This window comes from Onychomys torridus, chromosome 13 (assembly GCF_903995425.1).
Source record: "Onychomys torridus chromosome 13, mOncTor1.1, whole genome shotgun sequence".
NCBI classification, from domain to species: Eukaryota; Metazoa; Chordata; class Mammalia; order Rodentia; family Cricetidae; genus Onychomys; species Onychomys torridus.
The window spans coordinates 70882409-70902632 of NC_050455.1; the positions used below are offsets into that span (position 1 = coordinate 70882409).

Genomic DNA, 20224 nt, shown 5'->3' on the forward strand with positions numbered 1-20224 from the left:
TCATTTTCAAATAAAGCCTTATGTAGAATACATACTGACGTTAAATGTCTATATTACATATTAAACAGAATGTGTTCAACAGATAACTATAATTAACAACAAACTATATATCTGATAAAGATCCAATGTCCAGGCTATATTTTTAAAACACTTTATCAACTTGATAATAAAACAAATAACCTAACTTTAAAATAGAAGAATGATTAGAACAGAGAATTCTCAACAAGTACAAGGGAAGAAATTCAACACCATGAACCACTCAAGGTATATAAATCATGCCCTCAACAAGTGATTGCTTCCCACTCAAGTATGGCAACAGCAAAAAGACACACAATACAATTATTGATGGGAGGAGGAAGAATCAGGACCTTCATACATTTGCTGACAGACATGGAAAAGTTACTTGAAAGTTTGCAGGTGGGCTTGATTTTGCAGTGTTTTGAACCTAGGGCTTTATATATGCTAAGCATGTGTTCTCCAATAATCACTATCCCCAAACCTAAATTGGGTTATTCTTATGGTCCAGCAATAGTGTTCCTTGATGGAGAAATAGAGCCATATCCATACAGAATTATTCACAAAAGTCAAATGGTAGAACTGATAAGTAGGTCAATTAAGCTTGATTTATCCATCTAATGAAACATTATGGACCATAAAAAGGATCATAGTACTAATGCTATAACACAGATGAACCTCAAAAAACGCACTGTACTAAGTGAAAGAATATGACCACTAAAGACCATTTAGTCTCTAGGACCTTTCTACAGGAAAGAGACAATAACCTGTGTGTGTCTTCTCGTGAGACTTGAGGACACCAGAGGAGACAAAACCACGCCCACAGAGCTTGCACTTGTAAGGTTTCTCCCCTGTGTGTGAGCGCACATGCTGCTTCAAGTGGCTAGACTTCTTGAAGCCTTTGTTGCAATAGTCACATCTGGAAAAAAACACAGAGAACTCAGATCCTGTTCACTCAGAGCATGATTGCCAAGCAGCCAGACACCTGGCAATAGAGGGTCAGTGTTCTTCAATAAATCATGGCACTGTTCCATAATCAGAGCACAGAACAGGCAGTATAAAATAGATGCAAGAACAATTAATTGACGGATCCAGTTCTGTACAGGATATTTGTAATCTTAAATGTATTATTCTGAAATTGGTAAATGCTGTAACTCCCCAGGAGACAGTATTTGGTTTCATCATCATTCAAGCCCAACAAGAACCACCTTCTGGACCCTTTATAAACGGGTGACGAGGAAACCTACTTCCCACCCCGAGAACACTGTAGAGGCACAGTTAGCACTCAGTCTCAGGAGCAGGGGCTGAGCAATGATCACCTGTAAGAGCGCCTGCTCTGGTCCTCGCTGTCCTCCAGGAACTGTGGACGTTGTGTTTGTAGGTCTAGATCCTCTTGAGATGACTCTGGAAGCAAACGAGCTGCCTAAAATGATCAGGAATATAAAGCAAAAATAATGACTACCTATAAATGAGTATAAGATGACTCAATAAGAACAAAGATATAAATGCTCATAACACAGTTTTCAAAGAAAAAAAAAACCACAAGTAGTCCATTGTAATAGTCTGAAACAGAGAAAGTATAGGTGATTGACACAGACATGATTAAGTATGTATTTACTTTCTATTAAACTATTTATCCATAGGTTATTGGAAGCAGAGTTAAGTCCAGGTAGCCAAGGCTAGCCTGGAGTGTGCTATGGTGATCAAGCTTGTCTCAAACTCATGACCCTCCTAGCTCAGCCTCCCAAGTGTTGGGATTATAGATGTGGACCTCCATGCCTGACTAATAAGCCGACTCAGTGCAAAGTATAAACAAATATGATTTGCCTTAATAAGGATTAATAAGGATTCTTTCATCAGCTTGACTTTACTGCCTGTGAAGACTGGATCTTAAACATCCTATAATACCCTAAAGGACTGACTGCTATTCTGTGACACTATTAGGGACTGGTAGAACCTTTGTCGAGAAGACCCACTTGAAGGATATTGTTATTGAGGGCATGCCCTTGTAGGGGAAGTTGGAACCCCCAACTTTCCTCTCTCCCCCAGATGCCACAAGGTAAGCATTTTTCTCTACCACATGTGCCCTCAGGATGACTCTCTGCCATGCCACATGAACCAAAATTTCTGAAATTATGAAACAAAATAACCCTTTCCTGCTTTGAAGTTGGTTACCTGAGATATGTTGTTAGAGCAGTAGAAAGTAACACACTGCTTTGGATAAATATGCTACTTTCTGAGAAGACTAAGACCTCTCTCTTGTCACAAGAGCCTAGGGAAAGAAAAGCCACCTCTACCTCTCAGAGACAGTACCAATGAGCAGTCACCTGACCTCTATTCTGACACAGTACCAGAGCCCACAGCAGCACAGCAGTCAATGCTTTCTGACTTCAAATCAAGACTTCAGAATACCTGGATAACTAAAGGGTAGACTGTAAACATGCTTGCATGGTAAGAAGCAAGGTCTTTTCTTACCCAACTTCCATGACCAAATGAGACCAAGTCCCATCTTGCTGCATCACCTGCACTAGGCAGGCCAACTTCTCTTCAGAGGGCTGTGCAGCCAAGCTCAGCTACTACGCAGCATGTTCTCCACACCAGAGTCATCACCTGCTAAAAACTACCCAAAAACTACGTGGTTTCAACATCAAAGGAAGTGCTCTGGCTTTTCATGCCTACTACTAACATCGGTAGAGTTTTAAAGAGGTAACTATTGATTTGTCTGTCATTTTTAACACTATCTAAAAACTTGCAAAAGAAAAAAAAAGTCAAACAAACACTTCAGTGTCTCTAACCTGAGTAAGAGAAAAAAATTAATTATGAATGAAAGTGTTATAAGGAAACCTATTAAAGAAAAATGTTTTGTCTTACATTTGTTTTTAATTTGTCAACATGAATTTTATTTTCCTTCTACTATTTATGATTCTGCAAACAAAATTATATTTTGTACCTAAAGCAACATTCTTCAACTTCTTACATAACACACTAGCAAATTCCTGACTTTCAATCAAAATGGCAGAGCTGCCCATGGTGTCCATCAGATGAACTAAAATTAAGATGCTTTATGAAAAAAGATGGTTCTATGTACTGCACATGATGCATCACAGGTGCTAACCCGAGTGTACTGGACCTAAATGTTATAGAATATTATTTTAAGGTGTGTTACTTCTGTTTGTGTTGTATCTGTTTAACTCTGTGATGCTGTGTTACTGTGCCTGTGTAAAACACCTGATGGTCTAATAAAGAGCTGAATAGCCAATAGTGAGGCAGGAGAGAGAAATAGGCAGGGCTAGCAGGCAGAGAGGATAAATAGAAGGAGAAATCTGGGAGGAAAAAAGGAGAAGTAGCCAGAGAAGGAGGAAGACATCAGGGGCCAGCCAGCCAGCTACACAGCAAGCCATGGAGTAGAGTAAGATTTACAGAAGTAAGAGTACGAGAAAGGCCCACAGGCAAAAGATAGACAGGATAATTCAAAGTTAAGGAAAGCTGGCTAGAAACACGCCAAGCTAAGGCTGGAATTTATAAGTAAGAACAGGCCTCCATGTGTGATTTATTTTGGAGTTGGGTGGTAGGCTCCCTAAGAGACAAAGAGTAAGAAAACATCACTACAGTAAGCCACAGTAAGCAAGTACATTGGAAATGATTGCAGCAGAAGACAGAAAGGTAGCTGCTGGATAAAGAGCTGTTCGGCCCTTCTGCACATACTCACCACATTGATGGCATCAGAATTTGGGACCTGCAGTAAGTTTTGCTGGTGGAAACTCGTAGACAAGGCCTGGGACTCAAGTGTGCTAGAATCCTGCAGCTGCTGCACAGGTGGAAATGGGGTCTGTTGATTGTATGTGTCAGTCACTGTGAAACCTAAAACAAATTAGGTACAGGAGCTCTACAAACGTTATACAACAGGTAAAAGTTAATTTATAAAGAAAAGATGTTTAGACAATTTCTGCTGCTTGAATAAGAATCACGATTATGGTAGTGTTTTAGCAGCTCTAAGTTGACTGCTAATAAGCAGGCAGGATGCTGTGCCCAGTCCATGTCCCTGGGAGACAGGCTTTATAATCCAGCCATTAACACCAGTTCTCACCTATAGTGGGAATTTTCTCTGGTCCTGCCAGGCCCCAAGATCCAGACAAATCTCTCCCACCCATGTCCTGCAGCCACTTGGTTCCAAGTAAACACACAGAGGCTTACATTAATTACCAACTGTATGGCCTATGGGTCAGACTTCTTGCGAGCTAGCTCTTATAACTTAACTCAACCCATTTCTATTAGCTGCCATGTGGCCATGGTGTTACTGATCTGCTGGCATCTTGTTGCTCCTTTGGTGGCAGCTGGTGTCTCATTCTCCTTTCTCCTTTCACTGTCTCTCTTGGATTTTCCCACCTGGCTCCATCCTGCCCTGCCATAGGCCAAAGCAGCTTTATTTACTAGCCAATGGGAGTAACACATATTCATAGCCTACAGAAAGACAACCCACAGCACTTCCCCTTTTCTGTCTAATCAAAAAGTACTGTGGGATGTCTTTCTATGACATATGCTGTGTATATATATGCTGCTTTGACTTGCTAATTAAATGAAGCTGCTTTGGCCTATGGCAGAGCAGGATGGAGCCAGGTGGGAAAATCCAAGAGAGACAGTGAAAGGAGAAAGGAGAGTGAGGAAAGACGCCAAAGTGGCCACGTGCCAGCAGACCGGTAAAGCTATGGAACATAGATTAATAGAAATGGGTTAATTTAAGATACAAGAGCTAGCTAGCAAGAGGCCTGCCATAGGCCACACAGTTTGTAGATAATATTAATGATTATTTTATTTTATAAGTGGCTGCAGGACCGCAGGGCTGGGTGGGACCTGAGAAAACTTATGGCTACACCCACAAGATCTTCACCTTCTTGGGGATGGGACCCTGCATAGAATGGCTGTAAAAGTCATTTTTAGGAGATGAGGAGATGAGAAAATATTATGTAAAAAAAACATAAATGCATGAAATTAAGCCATAAAATTTTACAAGAGCCCTCAGAGAAACACTCTAAGTTTTGCAAACTAAACACAGCATAGGTCAGCTGGTTTACAAACTCACTGAAATTCACACTGACCTTGTGAAAGTCCTGCAGACTCAAAAGACTGCTGTGGAGTAGTCTGCTCTTCAAACTGGTCCATGTGCCCTGGGAGAGGATCCTGGGAAGCTGCAAACCCATCTAGGGCAAAGAGAAAGACATGCACAATGTCTACGGTCATCTCCCATCTGCTGATCCATCTCAAAGTATACAGTCACTTTCCAGAAATTAGTCCCTCATTTTGAAAACACAAGAGGAAGGTAATATTCATTGTTCTAAAAAGTATTATATATATATAATATTCTAAAATGCAGCTATACTTAGTAATTATGTAAAACTCAGGCATCATAGGGGATAAAACATGTACAATCGTGCCAAAAGACTAAATAAATTTTAGGACACCCACAGAATAAAACCATAAATTGGCCAGCAAACTGTCTGCTAACAAGCCTGGTAAGATGAAGCTTGCTGGGACGCAGACCATCAATCACAATGAGCACACTGAAGTGGCTCAGCTGACACTTTCTGTTGACCAATACTGCTGATGAAACACAGCAGCATGCTGCTTTACATTCTCTATCAGGAACCCCGTCTCCCTGTGACTGTTGACAGTTACCAGCCTCTCTGGTCTGGGAATCTACATGGAGTCCCTGTCACAGAATACTAATGAGCATGGCTAAAAGGAAAAAGGTTGACAATATATCAGAAGTTTATAAAAATTGCAGAGAAGATCTTATATTTCTATACGACATGCATATACTCAACATGGACACATGGACACACAGAAGGCCATGCTGACACATTTGTTTAGAAAAAAATCAGAAGAACTTAAAACAAAACATGGACAGTAAGTTTTTCTATAGACCTAAGATTACAAGTAATTTAAAAATTTGCCACCAAGAAGTCACATTGCTTTGTGTTTAAAACAGGCAACAACCCCGACCCACATCAGAAAAAAAGAAAAACAAAAATCACCAACCCCCAGAAAATAAGCATAAAGTTGAGCAGCTGGTGTTCGGTTAAGAATGTAAAGGATACTGCTAAAGCCCTCACATCACAGCTGTGTATGTGATGTTACTTAGCACAAATTGTGACTTTCAAAAGGCACGCAGGACAGCTGATGTATACCGGTGATACAGTGCTCAGCCTACACAAGGCCCTGAATATTACCCCCAGCACCAAAAACAAAGGCAACAGGGATTACATCCTGAGTCTGAGGACCACAAGACTCTGCTGGGATCATCAGAAAAGCTCAAAGTCCTGAAGCAGTACCTTCCTCGGCTCCCAAAGGCTCATCTGCCAACTGCTGTCCAAGCTCTGCATCTTCTGTGCCTACCACATGCTGTGGCCCCAGTTCTAGAATCGCCTCGGGGTCTGCCGCCACAGTCTCCGGGGTCTGCTGCAGTTCTGCACTCTCAATCTCCACAGGCAGGGGAACTGACACTTGCATGCTCTGCTGGTCCACGGTGCTGTCATCCATGGAGGAAGCCTCCTGATGTTGCTGGAGCTGCTGGGCTAGTTCGTATCTTTGGGAAAGCAGCAATTCATAAAGTAGACACTATCAACAGCATAGATACATGTGTGAAAGATGTCATTCGCTAAAATGGCATTTTTATTCTTCAATTATTTCATTTTGAAATCATGGTGTGAATCTAGCTAAACACTAACTATTTTGCAATCTAAAGGAAACCCTGTTGTCTTCAGTTGCTATTGGCCGACACAGGACTTGAAGGCATGAAGAGACAGGAAGAACAGCACATGCAACAAGATACTAAACAACAGCGCACACCTATAATCTCAGCACGGAGGAGGCTGATGCAGGGAAACGGCTGCGAGTTCAAAGCTATCCTGCACTACATAGTGAACTGATGTCTCAAAACTCCAACCCTTTAAAAGCAATCTTGCAATCTGTTGATTCTTGGTCCAGGGCAGACAGGTTTTTTTGGTATTTATGTGCTGAGGACTTAGTTTCCAATACAGCAATGCTCAGATGTGAGCCTCTGAGGAAATGACTAGATTAGGAGGATCTGATGTGCTCAATGGATGAATGAATCCCTTGCTCAGTTCCTAATATGATGGCTTTTGAGTGAAGTGGTGAAGAATAAGAAGTAGGACCTTGTTGTGGAATATGATTTTAAGGTGTGTTACATTTGTTTACACTGTGGAACATTTGTTTAATGATGCAAACATGGGTTGCATTTGTTTATGTTGCATTTGTTTAACTTTGTGAAGCTGTGTTACTGTGCCTGTCTAAAAAAATACCTAGTGGTCTAATAAAGAGCTGAAAAGCCAATGGCAAGGCAGGAAAAGGATAGGTGGGGCTGTCAGGCAGAGAGAATAAAAGAGGAGGAGAAATCTGAGTAAGGGAGAGAGTGAGAAAAGAAGAGGAAGAGAACAAGGAGAAGGGGAAGCTAGGAACCAGCCACACAGCCACACGGCCACACAGCCAGCCACACAGCCAGCCATGGAGTAAGAGTGAAAGTAAGATTTACAGAAGTAAGAAAAGGAAAAGCCCAGAGGCAAAAGGTAGATGGGATAATTTAAAATTAAGAAAAGCTGGCAAGAAACAAGCCAAGCTAAGGCTGGGCATTTATAATTAAGAATAAGCCTTCTTGTGTGATTTATTTGGGAGCTGGGTGGCAGACTCCCGCCAAAAAAGCAAAACAACCAACAACAGGATCTTGTTAGATGATGCATGCCTTTGAAGAATGTCACTTGTCCTCTGGACCTTTCTTTCTGCTTCCTGAATACCAAGAGATGAGTAGACTGTTGAATTCATCCTCTACCATAATATCCTGCCTCAGCACAGCTTAAAAGTAATGGTGTTGGCTGACCACCATGAGCTTCTGATTTGTGATGTAAGATAATCATACATCCTTTAAACTGGTTTGTCAGGTACTTGCCATATCAATGATGAAATCAACTAATAAAATGGGCTAATCAGTGTGTTTCAAAATACATACTATCAGGCAGAGTCCTTTCTGATTTTCTCATGTTAATGCTATTCATAGCAATATTTACATATATAAAACATACCCAGTATATATTGCTTAGGATCAACAATTTCTCTTTCAAAGAGAAAGATGAACATTGAATTTAGTGTAAAAATCCAAGAACTTTAAGAAAACTACAACAACCACCTAATTAACTGGCTAGTACCATACAAAGAACCTAAGATAACTCCTATGTGCACAGTTAAGCCCACAAACTGTAAAATGTATATGTTCTACTCTAGAGTCTCCATGTATCTAGATTTCAAAACCTTGCCTCTTCATTTCTCAATAGCCAACTCAATTCTCAATTCCTTTCACTACAGAGCAGATAACAAATGCACACATAACATCAAGGAGTCAGAAAACATGTCTACTCCCTACGGCAGGTCTCTGTACTTCAACAGTCATCTGTCCATCCTTCCCTGGGGACTGTCTCACATGGGGCTTCTGCTTCCTTCTGTAGGTGCCTGGTTTTTGTTTTTATGAATCTTACTTCTACTCATGTATGTCTATTTATAAGTTATTTCTTTTAATTTTTGAGGTTATAATAGTCACATCATTTCCCTCATCCCTTCTTCCCTACCTCCTTGCTTTCTTTCAAATTCACAGCCTTTTAAAAATTAATTGTAGCACCAGGGAGCCTGCATGGGACTGACCTAGGTCTTTTGTGTTTATGTGACAGTTGTGTGGCTTGGTCTTCTTGTGGGACCCCTAACAGTGGGAGCAGGAGCTGTCTTTGACTCTTTTGCTTGCTTTTGGGACACTGTTCCTCATACTGGGTGGCCTTGTCCAGCCTTAATACAAGGGGGGGGGGCTTAGTCTTACTGTAACTTGATATGCCATGTTTTGTTGATAATCATGGGAGCCCTGCTATTTTCTGAACAGAAATGGAAGAGGAGTGGATTGGGAGGGGTGGGGGAAAAGGGAGCAAGGGGTGAGCCTGGGAGGAGAGGAGGGAGGGGAAACTGCAGCTGTTTAAAAAAATTAAAAAGAGCATGAATAAATAAATAAATGGCACATGTCATAGTTGTTCAGAAAAAAATTAATTGTAGCTACATAACATATATGTATATATAGCTACATAATGTGTATATATATATATATTTTTTTCAATACATAAATATAACCTGCTCAATTTGAATAATGTTACTCTATGCATATTTTCAAGGCTAACCATTTAGTATTGAATGAACAAGGAGTGTGCTCCTCCCTGGGGAAGACTTGCTCCCATTCTCAGCATTCCTTAGCTGCCTGGACTTCTTTATGTAGGGTTGCGGTCTCTTGGGCTTTCTCCTGTATTTTTAATATAAATGTGTATTAAATTTTGGGAACTCCAAAATAGACCAAGGAGGAAACACAGGATATATCTCTCCTTGTAGGACAACTCAAATGTACAAAATTTGAAAGAGAAAAGTAGTCGATACCTATGTACAGTATGACAGGCTGGTTGGTCTCTAACACACTGCAGAGTCACACAGTGATGCATTCTCCCTCAGAGTAACCATGACCCACAGACCAAAAATATTTGACCTAATTCAAGAGACCCAGAGTAGTAATAATGCCACTGACCATCATCAAGAGAGGTCCGAAACCTGTATTCTCAACATTTTCACAGAAGGTACACTCTACAGGCTTGGCTTCCTAACGAAAATAGTATTTACCATGCCACAGAGCACCCCAACTCCTATGCTCCAGGCCTCTCTATAGCTTGTGAGCCACCCTACTCCAAAGTGGGAATGGCACTAAACAATCCCATCAATAGGGACTCCCAGGTCCCAAACACATCACAACATTGAATCACCTCCACAAATTGCAATGTGGCACAGCCAGACATGCAACTTTGAGGTCTACTACATCACCACCAATACAATGCTGCCTGGGTGATCCGTAGCAGCAAGTAACTTCCTGGCTAAATATTTCAGAATCAAGTCAATGCATCTTGTTAAATGTGCTGAGAGTCGGGAAAAGACCAAAACAAAACAAAATGACCTATTTCAGCTAACCTATCTACTGGGGGGGGGGGCTGTCTTTTAGGGAATGTGCAGGTGGATGCATCTGAGTTGAAATGTTGTCAGTGTTCCCAGACAGCAGGTTTAACATTCTTCCATGGTGGGCTGAGGCTAGCCCTCACTTAAGATGAGCAGATATGCTCTGCACAGAATGCTTCACAGGAATGCTGGCCTCAGTCCTTGGTCAGAAACATGCCTTTTTTATATCACATCCATCACCGCTAAGCTGGCTTTGTACCAAATAAAATAAAGGTTATGTTGAACAACAGGCTCATAGCATATCTGAGACTGATGGTCTATAATTCAGTATTAGAATACCACTGAAATTCATTTATAAACCCTAGAAATCAGGCCAGGGAAATGGTTCAACAAGTAAGAGCTCTTCCCATTCAAGCCTGGTAACCTGAATTTGAGCCCCAGAGCCCACACAGTGGAAGGAGGGAACCAACTCCTACAAGCTGTCTTCATAACTTCCACATGTATATCATAGCACACATGTGCACTGACACACACACACACACACAAAAGTTTTGCTGGGCAGTGGTGACACATGCCTTTAATCCCAGCACTCAGGAGACTGAGGCAGGCAGATCTCTGTGAGTTTGAGGCCAGCCTGGTCTACAAAGCGAGATCCAGGAAAGGCGCAAAGCTACAGAGAAACCCTGTCGGGGGGGGGGGGGGAAGAGGTATTAAACCTATAAATCACAGGACTGAGTAAAATTTCTTCTTAAAAATCTTCCCCATCTAGCCATGTTAGAGCTAGCCTTTGACTACCAGCTTAAAAAAGAGTTTACAGTAAGGCATTTAGCCTAATATGGACTGCCCCAGTATTAAGAGTAAAAATGTTAACTGGGTATGGTGATAGCTACATGTGTAATCCCCAGCCATCAGCACCTTGAGGCCATCTGGAGCTATACAGGAGACCCTGTTTAAAAGAAAGGAAGGAAGGAAGGAAGGAAGGAAGGAAGGAAGGAAGGAAGGAAGGAAAGAAGGAAGGGGGCAAGAGAGAGAGAGAGAGAGAGAGAGAGAGAGAGAGAGAGAGAGTGTGTGTGTGTGTGTGTGTGTGTGTGTGTGTGTGTGTGTGTGTGTTAGGGCTGGTTTGGGTTCTTTGTTAGAGACAGAGTCTCATTCTCTAGCCCAGTCTGGTCTTGAACAGACCTCAGCCTCTCCTGTCCTTAGATTATAGGCAGGAGCCATCACAGCGAAGTTTAAGCTGTCATCTATGGCTCTCACTAATCCCTAAGCATAGACAGCCAAATTTCTCAACCCAATACACTCCAAGTTAGAACAATACAGGCATCCGACAATGACTTCTCACCTGATTCCCCCCACATCTGGGAATTAGGAAGATAATTAAATAGCAGGCACATCAACACCACACCTACCTATGGGTTTTCATGTGTTTCTTGCAGTTTAGGGAGGTCTTAAATGTCTTCTGGCAATAGGGACACATGTAGGGGCGGAGGTCATTATGTATGCCCATGTGTCTCCGCAAGCTGCCCCCTGTGGTGAAGGCTCCATTGCAGATCAGACACTTGAAGGACTTCAGGCCAGTGTGTGTCCGCACATGCGCTTTGAGCACTCCTGCAGAGACGAAGCCTCTACCACACTGAGAACATTTGAAAGGTTTCTCACCCGTATGTGATCTAAAAAGCAGGGGAAAAACCCTTAATATATTTATTACACATTCATAACAAGTGTAACTCATACTTCACTCTATGACACTCTTTTAAAGGCAAGCAGAAAAGTCTCCCTTCGTACACTTTATGTGAGCAAATCTGAGAACTCAGCTGTGTGACTTGCTCACAGACACCGAGCTGCACACACTGAAGTGAAAACACATATCTTCTGCAGAGTTCCATTTTCAGAGTACCACACTACCTCTGTGAACAAATTCTAGCGTCAAGAATTAAGCTCTGGTGAGTACATCTGAAAAAGTTAAACATTGTAATTTTTTAAAAAAATGCTGAAAATTGCAAACACAAAATATAATTGGAATATAAATAAAACTCAGGGGCAATTTCTGACTAAAACATTTGAATGAATATATTCAAGAATTTAAAAAGTCACAAATCACTATTTTTTGGTCAGATAAAATATTTTAACCACAAGCTCCCAGCACCACCCTACACCCTTAGTCTCTAGATCACTGACTCTCTGTAACCCTTGCACTCAATCTCCGCCTCCCCTCAGACCTTACCTGATATGCTGTTTAAGATGGCAAGACTTTTTGTATGCTCGCTGACAGTAAAAACATTTGTATGGTCTATCTGCTTCATTGCCATAATTATTATTAAAATAATTTTGGAAAAATTGATTTTTTGGAATGGGCTGGATAAGACCTACAAATCCAAAGAAAAGCAGGAATAATTCATTGTTAGTGCTATTACTTCTATGTAAAGACATCTGCTTTAAGCTAAAGATAAGAACTCCAATGGACTATGGGCTCCAGTGTCACAACAATGCATATTAATTATGTCGTGAACTGTCATCTATTAATCAAGTCACTTCAATGCCTGTGGTGAAATAATTATCCAATGCTATTTTCTGTCCCTTAAGAATGTGTATATTATTATAAATATACACTGGATTCCAGATCCATTATTTAATGGCTTTCTACATTTACTTTCAAAATATACATGAGCTGACATGGAATTTATATATGTACATCCAAAACTTTTGTCAGGATTTTAAATATCTCTGTATCTATTATGAATACTGCATGAAGTACAATAATAAACTCAAAACAGAACTACTTCTAACATGACATTTTGTTCTGTAAAGGTCAGCATTTTCCCCAAAGGTTTTATTAAAGAGGTATTTGTGAATGGCAAGATAATTAACTAGAGGCTGGAGAGATGTCTCCATGTTTAAGAGGATTTTGTTGTTCTTGCAAAAGACCTGGGTTCAATACCCAGAACATACGGTGATTCACAACCATCCCTAACCCCAGTTCCAGGAGTTCTAACAAGCACACATGTGGTACATCTACATGTATGTAGACAAAACATGTACATAAAGTAAAATACATATATGAACACTTTTTAAGATTATTGACCTATGTATTTCAAGATTTACACGCTTTCATTAAATAAAGGATTCCCTTGGTTTGATCACTAGCAAACCCAAAGTGATAATGCCTTTGGGCTACGCACACAACCCAACACAAACTTAGTTGTCAAACTTCAGTAACTGAATAATTATCTGGAACATTAAGAGGAAGACTGGAATGTCCCTCCTGATGTCAAGACGAAGCACACACTTGCCAACACTCTGCCGTCCAACCCTCCTTCACCCCTCAGCAATGCCACTAACTTCAAAGCAACTATGCATCTTTTAAGACATACCATTTTTCCTGGCTTTCCTAAAAAGAGCAAACTGTGTCCCAACTCTTTTCCCTAAACTCACTGCTTATACCTGATACAGACTTCTAAGTTATTCCAGATGGCATCATCTCCCTTGTTCCAATACGTTTCCCTAAAACTAGTCACTGCTTCTGCTTCTGCAGACCTTAACCCTTTCCGCAGGTCCTTGCAGGTGACATTCTCCTGCTTCCCTCCCCAGCTGTCAACACAGAACTCTACTGTAATTCTGTCCGGGGCTCTGTGGGTATTCTCTGAATGGGTGACAACACTGACGTGCACAATTCTAGTACACACAGTAGCACTTCAGTGTCCTCCTCCTGCATGTAATTACAGTCTCTGAAACGGTTTCCAAGTATGTGAGTCCCGAAAACAACCTGAGGGGTTTGGACTAGAAGGCAGGGGAGGGGCCCTCCTCTAGGCCATTAAATAAAGTAGTTCTCATTTTTATCTCTGCTAATTTTGTTCTGACAAGGTTTATCAAAACAAGGCTAATTATAAGCCCTCTGCCTTGAGAGCTGGGATTAAAAGTGTATGTCACCACACCATTACCTGAACTTTGGGTTTCTTGACTTCAAGTTTGTGAATCTCTTATTCTACAGAACTTTTTGTTCTTTATCTTCACAGATGTAATAGTGGAATTTTCCTTTTGACCTCGCTGAGATACAGGAGGGAAACAGTTCTTAGTGTTAGCTGCACAGGGCAGACTATTGGGATCCTTTATCTCTCCTTAATGGATGTGAATATATTAGGCAGAGTTGGCTCTTTAGGGGCTGTAGAGAAGTTTTGGCTGTGGGATCAATTCTGATACAAACAGGACAGGGAAGATTTTGGAAGGGCACTGTTACAATTATTTGACCATTGAGGAGGTAGATGGACTGTTTAGGTCAGTCTGGTTACATTCAGCATAATGTTTGATACCCAAACTGTTACCTTAGGTAGTATTAGAGTACATTAATATACTGTAATAAGTAATTTCACCGCCGGGCCGTGGTGGCACACGCCTTTAATCCCAGCACTCGGGAGGCAGAGGCAGGCAGATCTCTGTGAGTTCAAGGCCAGCCTGGGCTACCAGGTGAGTTCCAGGAAAAAGGCGCAAAGCTACACGGAGAAACCCTATCTCAAAAAAAAAAAAAAAAAGGAATTTCACCTCTTAAGGAAAGTTGTTTGCTAGTATAGATCCATATGGTCAAAGATTTTTCAGAACTTTTAGAGCTGTGTAAGAACCTCAATTCCTTCCCCCAAACCTCTCAACACTGCCTTCCTCTATTTTGATGGACATAAAAGCTGGGGTCTAGGGCACTTTGCTTTGGGCCATGTGACTGGCTTAACCGAGATTTGATTTCTAGGCTGGACTCACGTGTCACTGAAGCTGATGTCTTTTCTGTGTCCACTGCCACTGGACCCCGGTTCTGAGTGTGGTCAAGAGCAGTTGTCCCTTGGTGAGGGTGCTCTCAGGCTTCCCTCGGTTGAGCATTACCATGGTTATAGCATGGCATGGTTATAGCACGGCCAGATGATATTTTGCTCGAGCTTCTTGGGTATACTTTATATGCTTTTTAAAGTTAGGATCTAGGCTTTAAATAGAATAACAAGCACCTAAATTTTGGAGTTGGGAATAATCTCCACATAGGTTGAGTACTTCCTACTCAAAGTGATTTGAAACAAATGTTTTGAATTTCAGGTATTTTACATGGATGTAGTTAAAAAAAAAAAAAAAAAACATTGGGGGGGATGGGACTCAAGTTTGAAGACAAAATTCATTATTTTTCATGTTTACTGTATACACACAAGCTGAAGATAATTTCACAAAATAATTTTAATATCTCTGCCATTTGTGACCTGTCACAAGAGAACAGATATGGAATTTTCCCCTTTCATTTTCAAAATGCCTGGATTATGAAACAGTTCATACTTCAGATTAAGAATCCTCAACCTGTATTCTTATCTACAGTTACAGTGTGTGTGTGTGTGTGTGTGTGTGTGTGTGTGTGTGGTGTGTAGATTTAGGTGTATGAAATAAAACTTGCATCTTAGCACATATATGCAATATCTGGATTAATTGTCATATGTAAAAATAACATCAATGTATAGTGGTTTATTTTTTGAGTTTATGTTTGCTGTTTTAGTCATTGTTAAATATACTAAATATGCAGGGCGGTGGTGGCACATGCCTTTAATCCCAGCACTCAGGAGGCAGAGGCAGGGGGATCTCTGAGTTAGAGGCCAGCCTAGTCTACAGAGCATAAGTTCCAGGACAGCCAGGGCTACACAGAAAAACCCTGTCTCAAAAAACAAACAAATGAATAAACAAAAACAAACACAGAAATCCAAAGATGTTTAACCTGATTTAAAACCTGAAAATGCATATTAGACATTGTTTTGTAAATTACAGAAGAAACCCAAGCCCCTATGCTAGTATTCAGCGTGTTGCCTATCTCAGAAATGATCTATGGGACAGTTACACTTCCCCGGGCCTGGCAGAGCTCACACTAGAGAAGAGTGTGCTGGCGAAGAGTTCCACTGTCTGTCATCTGCAGCATTGGTAGTCTCCATTCCCTACAACATCAGTCCTGGTGAGTACGCTCACCAGAAAAGAGCCAGTTCACTTAAATTTTCAAATGCTTTTTCCACTAGTTGTAGAATATCTGCACTTTTTAATCTCATTTGTATTCATTGCTTTTTTTCATTCCCTGTAGATTTTCTCATTTTCACTTTAGTTCATTGTGGACAAGTCATGCTATCTACTTTACTATTTTTAAGTTTTATAAAATCACTACTTTATCTTAAATTATTTACACACTAATAAAACTTCCTGCTACTTTTTTCATTTTGTCATTTGATCTTTAGAGAAAAACACTATGTATTTCATTCTTACTTTTAACAAGAAGCACTCAATAGCCTTACTTTTCTGAGGACAGCTTTGGACCATACACTATGTTTATTCCCATTTGTAATAAATGACTTACTTTAAGTCTTTCTTTTCATAAATAAATTTTAGACATCTTTTATATTTTCATTTAACTGTAATCAAAGATTATAACTCACATTAAGTTCCCAGGTTTTATTGAAGCTTTTCTATACCTTAGAATGTGAACTATTTTATGCCTTTTTAAGAGTACATATTTGGATATAAAAGATGATATCACTCTAAGAAACCTCCTATGGGGCTGAGGATACAGTTCAAGGGAGAGTGCTCACCGACCGGGCAGGCACACAGCCCTGCCTTCAGCCCCTTAGGCCTTGTGAACAGTGACAGTGCATGCTCACCGTCCCAGTACTCGGGTGAAGGCAGGAGACTAACAAGTTTAAAGTTATCCAAAGCCTGAAATACAGGGCATCCAGTCTCTAAAGAAAAAAACAACAACAACAACAACAACAACAACAAAAACAAAAACAAAAACAAAAAACAAAGAAATGCACTGTGTTTAACTGATCTGTCTCCCTATATTTCAGAACCTGAATGTTTCTCTTCTCAGTTGTTCTGGCTTATATATTTTTATGTCATAATCTTAGCTATATGAAAATTCAGAGGATCTTAGAGAGGTGGCTCAGCAGGTAAGAGGACACAATGCAGTTGTAAAAAACTCAAGTTGAGTTCCTAGCACCTATATCAAAGTGGCTTGTAACCACCTATAACTCCAGCTCTAGGCCCTCTGTGTGCACCTGCACTCACTTGTATAGGTCCAGTAAGATACACAAACACATATATAAGTTTAAAAATTATAAATCTTTTAAAAGGGTCAATGGCTATATTGATCATCTCATTGTTAAGCTATAACTTACATCAACCTAAGATGTAATTCCATACACCCCTTAACCCTTGTCATACTAAGTCACAGTATGTTTGGTATTAATTTTGCTCAGGTTAGATTACTTTGAATTGAAAAATTACTTAATATGGAGACTGCATAAAATGCAAATCTACCTGTAAAACCTAATGAATACTCCAGTCCAGATGTTTGCGCCCCCATGGAAATCTGATGTTGGAGTCTAAACTACAATGTAACAGTACTGAGAAGGGAGCAGTGCATGAGACGACTAGTCACTGAGGTGGAGCCCTCATGTATGAGATGAGTGCCCTTCCAAAAGAGGCCTGTAAAAGTCAAACTGGTCAAAAACGATGAGAAGAACTGACTGTTTGGACCTCAGACAAAATGCAACATGTATACCACCCTTATCCAAGATCCAGAGAACATGATGGAAGAAGGAATATAGAAGGAAGAGCTGGAAGATGGGAAGGGTTGCTGTGAAACACTATCTTCTGGGAATGGCATGGGCTTTGCAATTATGAACACAGAGATGAACAACAGAGATGACTTCCTGCATAATGTCTGCATAAAATAAAGACAGAGAAGCAGAAGGGGGCAGGCTGGGAGGAAGAAGAAGCTCAGTAGGAACTGGAGGGAAATAAAAGATGGTAATGAGCTGTAATTGTGAGCCAATGCATGTAGAAAACTGATTTAAAAAAAGAAAAAAGAAAAAAGAAGCCCTGGAGAGAGAGATGGCCTGGTGCCATCTGTGAGAAAGACAGGGAATGTGCCACTGGCTAATAAAATCATATTATGTCTTAATTCTACTATCAGTGACAGTAAAACAAATTTAGAAACAGGTCGAGTTTCTTCTTTTTTCTAATACAAAGACTGAGCAGCCAGAACAGGAACCTCTGACACACTCCATGGAAATCCAAAGACACAAATAACTTGCACTGGGTGTTCTACGTTAACATTCCTCTTCACCTTCATGGATCCACAGAGGCAGAAGTACCTCTTTAATGAGGACTCACATGAGACTACTTTTCCTTTCACACTATTTATCCAAAACAAAAACCACATTTTGCACAGCACTTTAAGATTTTAATCTGATTGTGGAACATGCTAGACCAACAAAGCAATTTCTAATGACAACGTCATCAATTCTATGCCTAGGTATTCCTGCATACACCACAGTATATACACATCCCTCACAAGGTCCCAAAGGAAGAGCACCTGATCAGCCACAGCACTCTTACCTAAGTCAGTTATGAGAATTGGTTCTTGCAAAGGAATGTCGGGGACAGGAACATTGCTCTTGCCAACCCGAACCTTCGCAGGTCTGCGCTGGTGCCTCATCTTCCTCAGTTCCGTGTGTTTAAAGTGGGAAGCTATGTGCGTCTTCCTATGGCCTGAGGTTCGGAATTTTTTATCACAGTGAGGACAAGCAAAAGGTCTAACTCCTAATAAAACAAAAGGACATTTTAGAATTATTTCAAGGAATTACATGTCAACAACAACATAAAGGTGTCCATATAAAACACTTCAAAGGCTTGACTATGTGTTGTTCCACACTTGGGATTTCATGTATTTTATAAATCTGTTATTGTCTTCTTGCTTTTAATTAGTACTATTATAGATGTTAAGCTACACAATAGCTTTTCAAGTAAGAAAGGACATATGCTATTTTAAGGACAAATCCTTAAGTTGTAAAATATGCACATTCAAATAACAAGTCATCCTGAATAAGCCCAAACTGTGTCAGCCCTGTCTCTCCAACTAACATGCATAAAATAGAAAGACACTCTTCCTGGGAGGCAATTGAGATTAGACACACCAGTGTTCAGACAACAATTGGTATCTTGTAAAGAAGCAATAAAAGGCAACTGTCACTAAGTAGTAATGATAAGGCAGAGACATGCCATCATCCTCCACTATGGTATCCCTTCTATAAAAGTAATTTCCTCTCATAGTTTTAGTAGGAAATGAAAATGAAGATAACAAAGAAGGCCAGTCTGAGCTTCTGCACTCTCCTCAATCAGCCCAGCAAAGGAGTTCTGGGCTCATGACTGCCAGTGAATATGGAGCTTGAGGTAGGGAGAGTAATAAAAATGCTGTGTACTTCATGAATTTTTTTATCTCAATAACACTGTTGCTTATGAATATATGGAGCCCCAACTAAGGTATACATGCCTCCTGAGATTGTAGAATACATGTCTCTTCCTCTAGGTTTGATGGGTCTAAAGCAAAGTCAGGTCTCCCATAGGAATCTTCCCACCCACTGCCAATGTGTTGATTTATAATATTACTTTTCTGATGCCTCTCCCACCATATCCTTGTTTCCATGGGGATCGAGGTCACAAATCATCAAAAGAGGGGGAGGGAAGAAAGACCTAGGAGAGTTTTGCCACTGCACTTGCCACACCCCTACCAGCATCAGCACACCTGTGTGGAGGCGGATGTGCACCTTGAGGCTCCCTGAGGTGGAAAAGCTCTTCATGCAGTACTGGCACTTGAAGGCCTTGATGCCAGTGTGAGTTTTGATGTGAGCGGTCAGTGTGCTCTTCACGGCAAAGGCCCGGAAACACTGTGGACACTTGAAGGGCTTCTCATGAGTGTGGATGCGAATGTGGCGCACAAGGTCACTGGGCTTCCGGAACTCCTTTGTGCAGTAGGGACACACGTGCCACCGAACCCCGTTTTCCTCCCGAATGGAGCCTGCAGAGACAAGGAAAAGCAAATAGTCCAGATGACCTAGAAACTATAGTAGCACATAAAGGTCCTGCAGTGTCCCGTCTCCTGGAGAGGCAGGCTACAGCAGCTCACTGCATCAATGGGAAGCTATAAGCGTTCCATCAAAGACACACTATCCATCACTGAAAAATGAAAGCTCTACATTATGAACATTATCAAGGATAATAATCTTGAAGAAAGCCCTAAAATTCCCTGAAGATGCAATTTGTAATTCCCACTTCAGGCAGCTAAATGAACATGCAGTAATGTGTAAATCAGGGTTCAAAGAACAGAGTTCAGTCT

General features: G+C 40.8%; 1 protein-coding gene across 2 annotated transcripts in view; it reads right to left on the reverse strand.

The window, feature by feature from the left end:
* Znf236 (zinc finger protein 236) overlaps positions 1 to 20224 on the reverse strand; it is a 96769-nt gene that overhangs the window by 35603 nt on the left and 40942 nt on the right. For both annotated transcript variants that reach the window (XM_036204582.1, XM_036204581.1), the window contains exons 10-18: positions 19634 to 19906; positions 18448 to 18651; positions 12275 to 12416; positions 11460 to 11720; positions 6345 to 6598; positions 5112 to 5213; positions 3725 to 3876; positions 1335 to 1438; positions 783 to 934 (exon numbers count right to left, since the gene is read on the reverse strand). In XM_036204582.1, the coding sequence (XP_036060475.1) occupies positions 783 to 934; positions 1335 to 1438; positions 3725 to 3876; positions 5112 to 5213; positions 6345 to 6598; positions 11460 to 11720; positions 12275 to 12416; positions 18448 to 18651; positions 19634 to 19906 (1644 nt within the window). The remainder of the gene's footprint in view (positions 1 to 782; positions 935 to 1334; positions 1439 to 3724; positions 3877 to 5111; positions 5214 to 6344; positions 6599 to 11459; positions 11721 to 12274; positions 12417 to 18447; positions 18652 to 19633; positions 19907 to 20224) is intronic.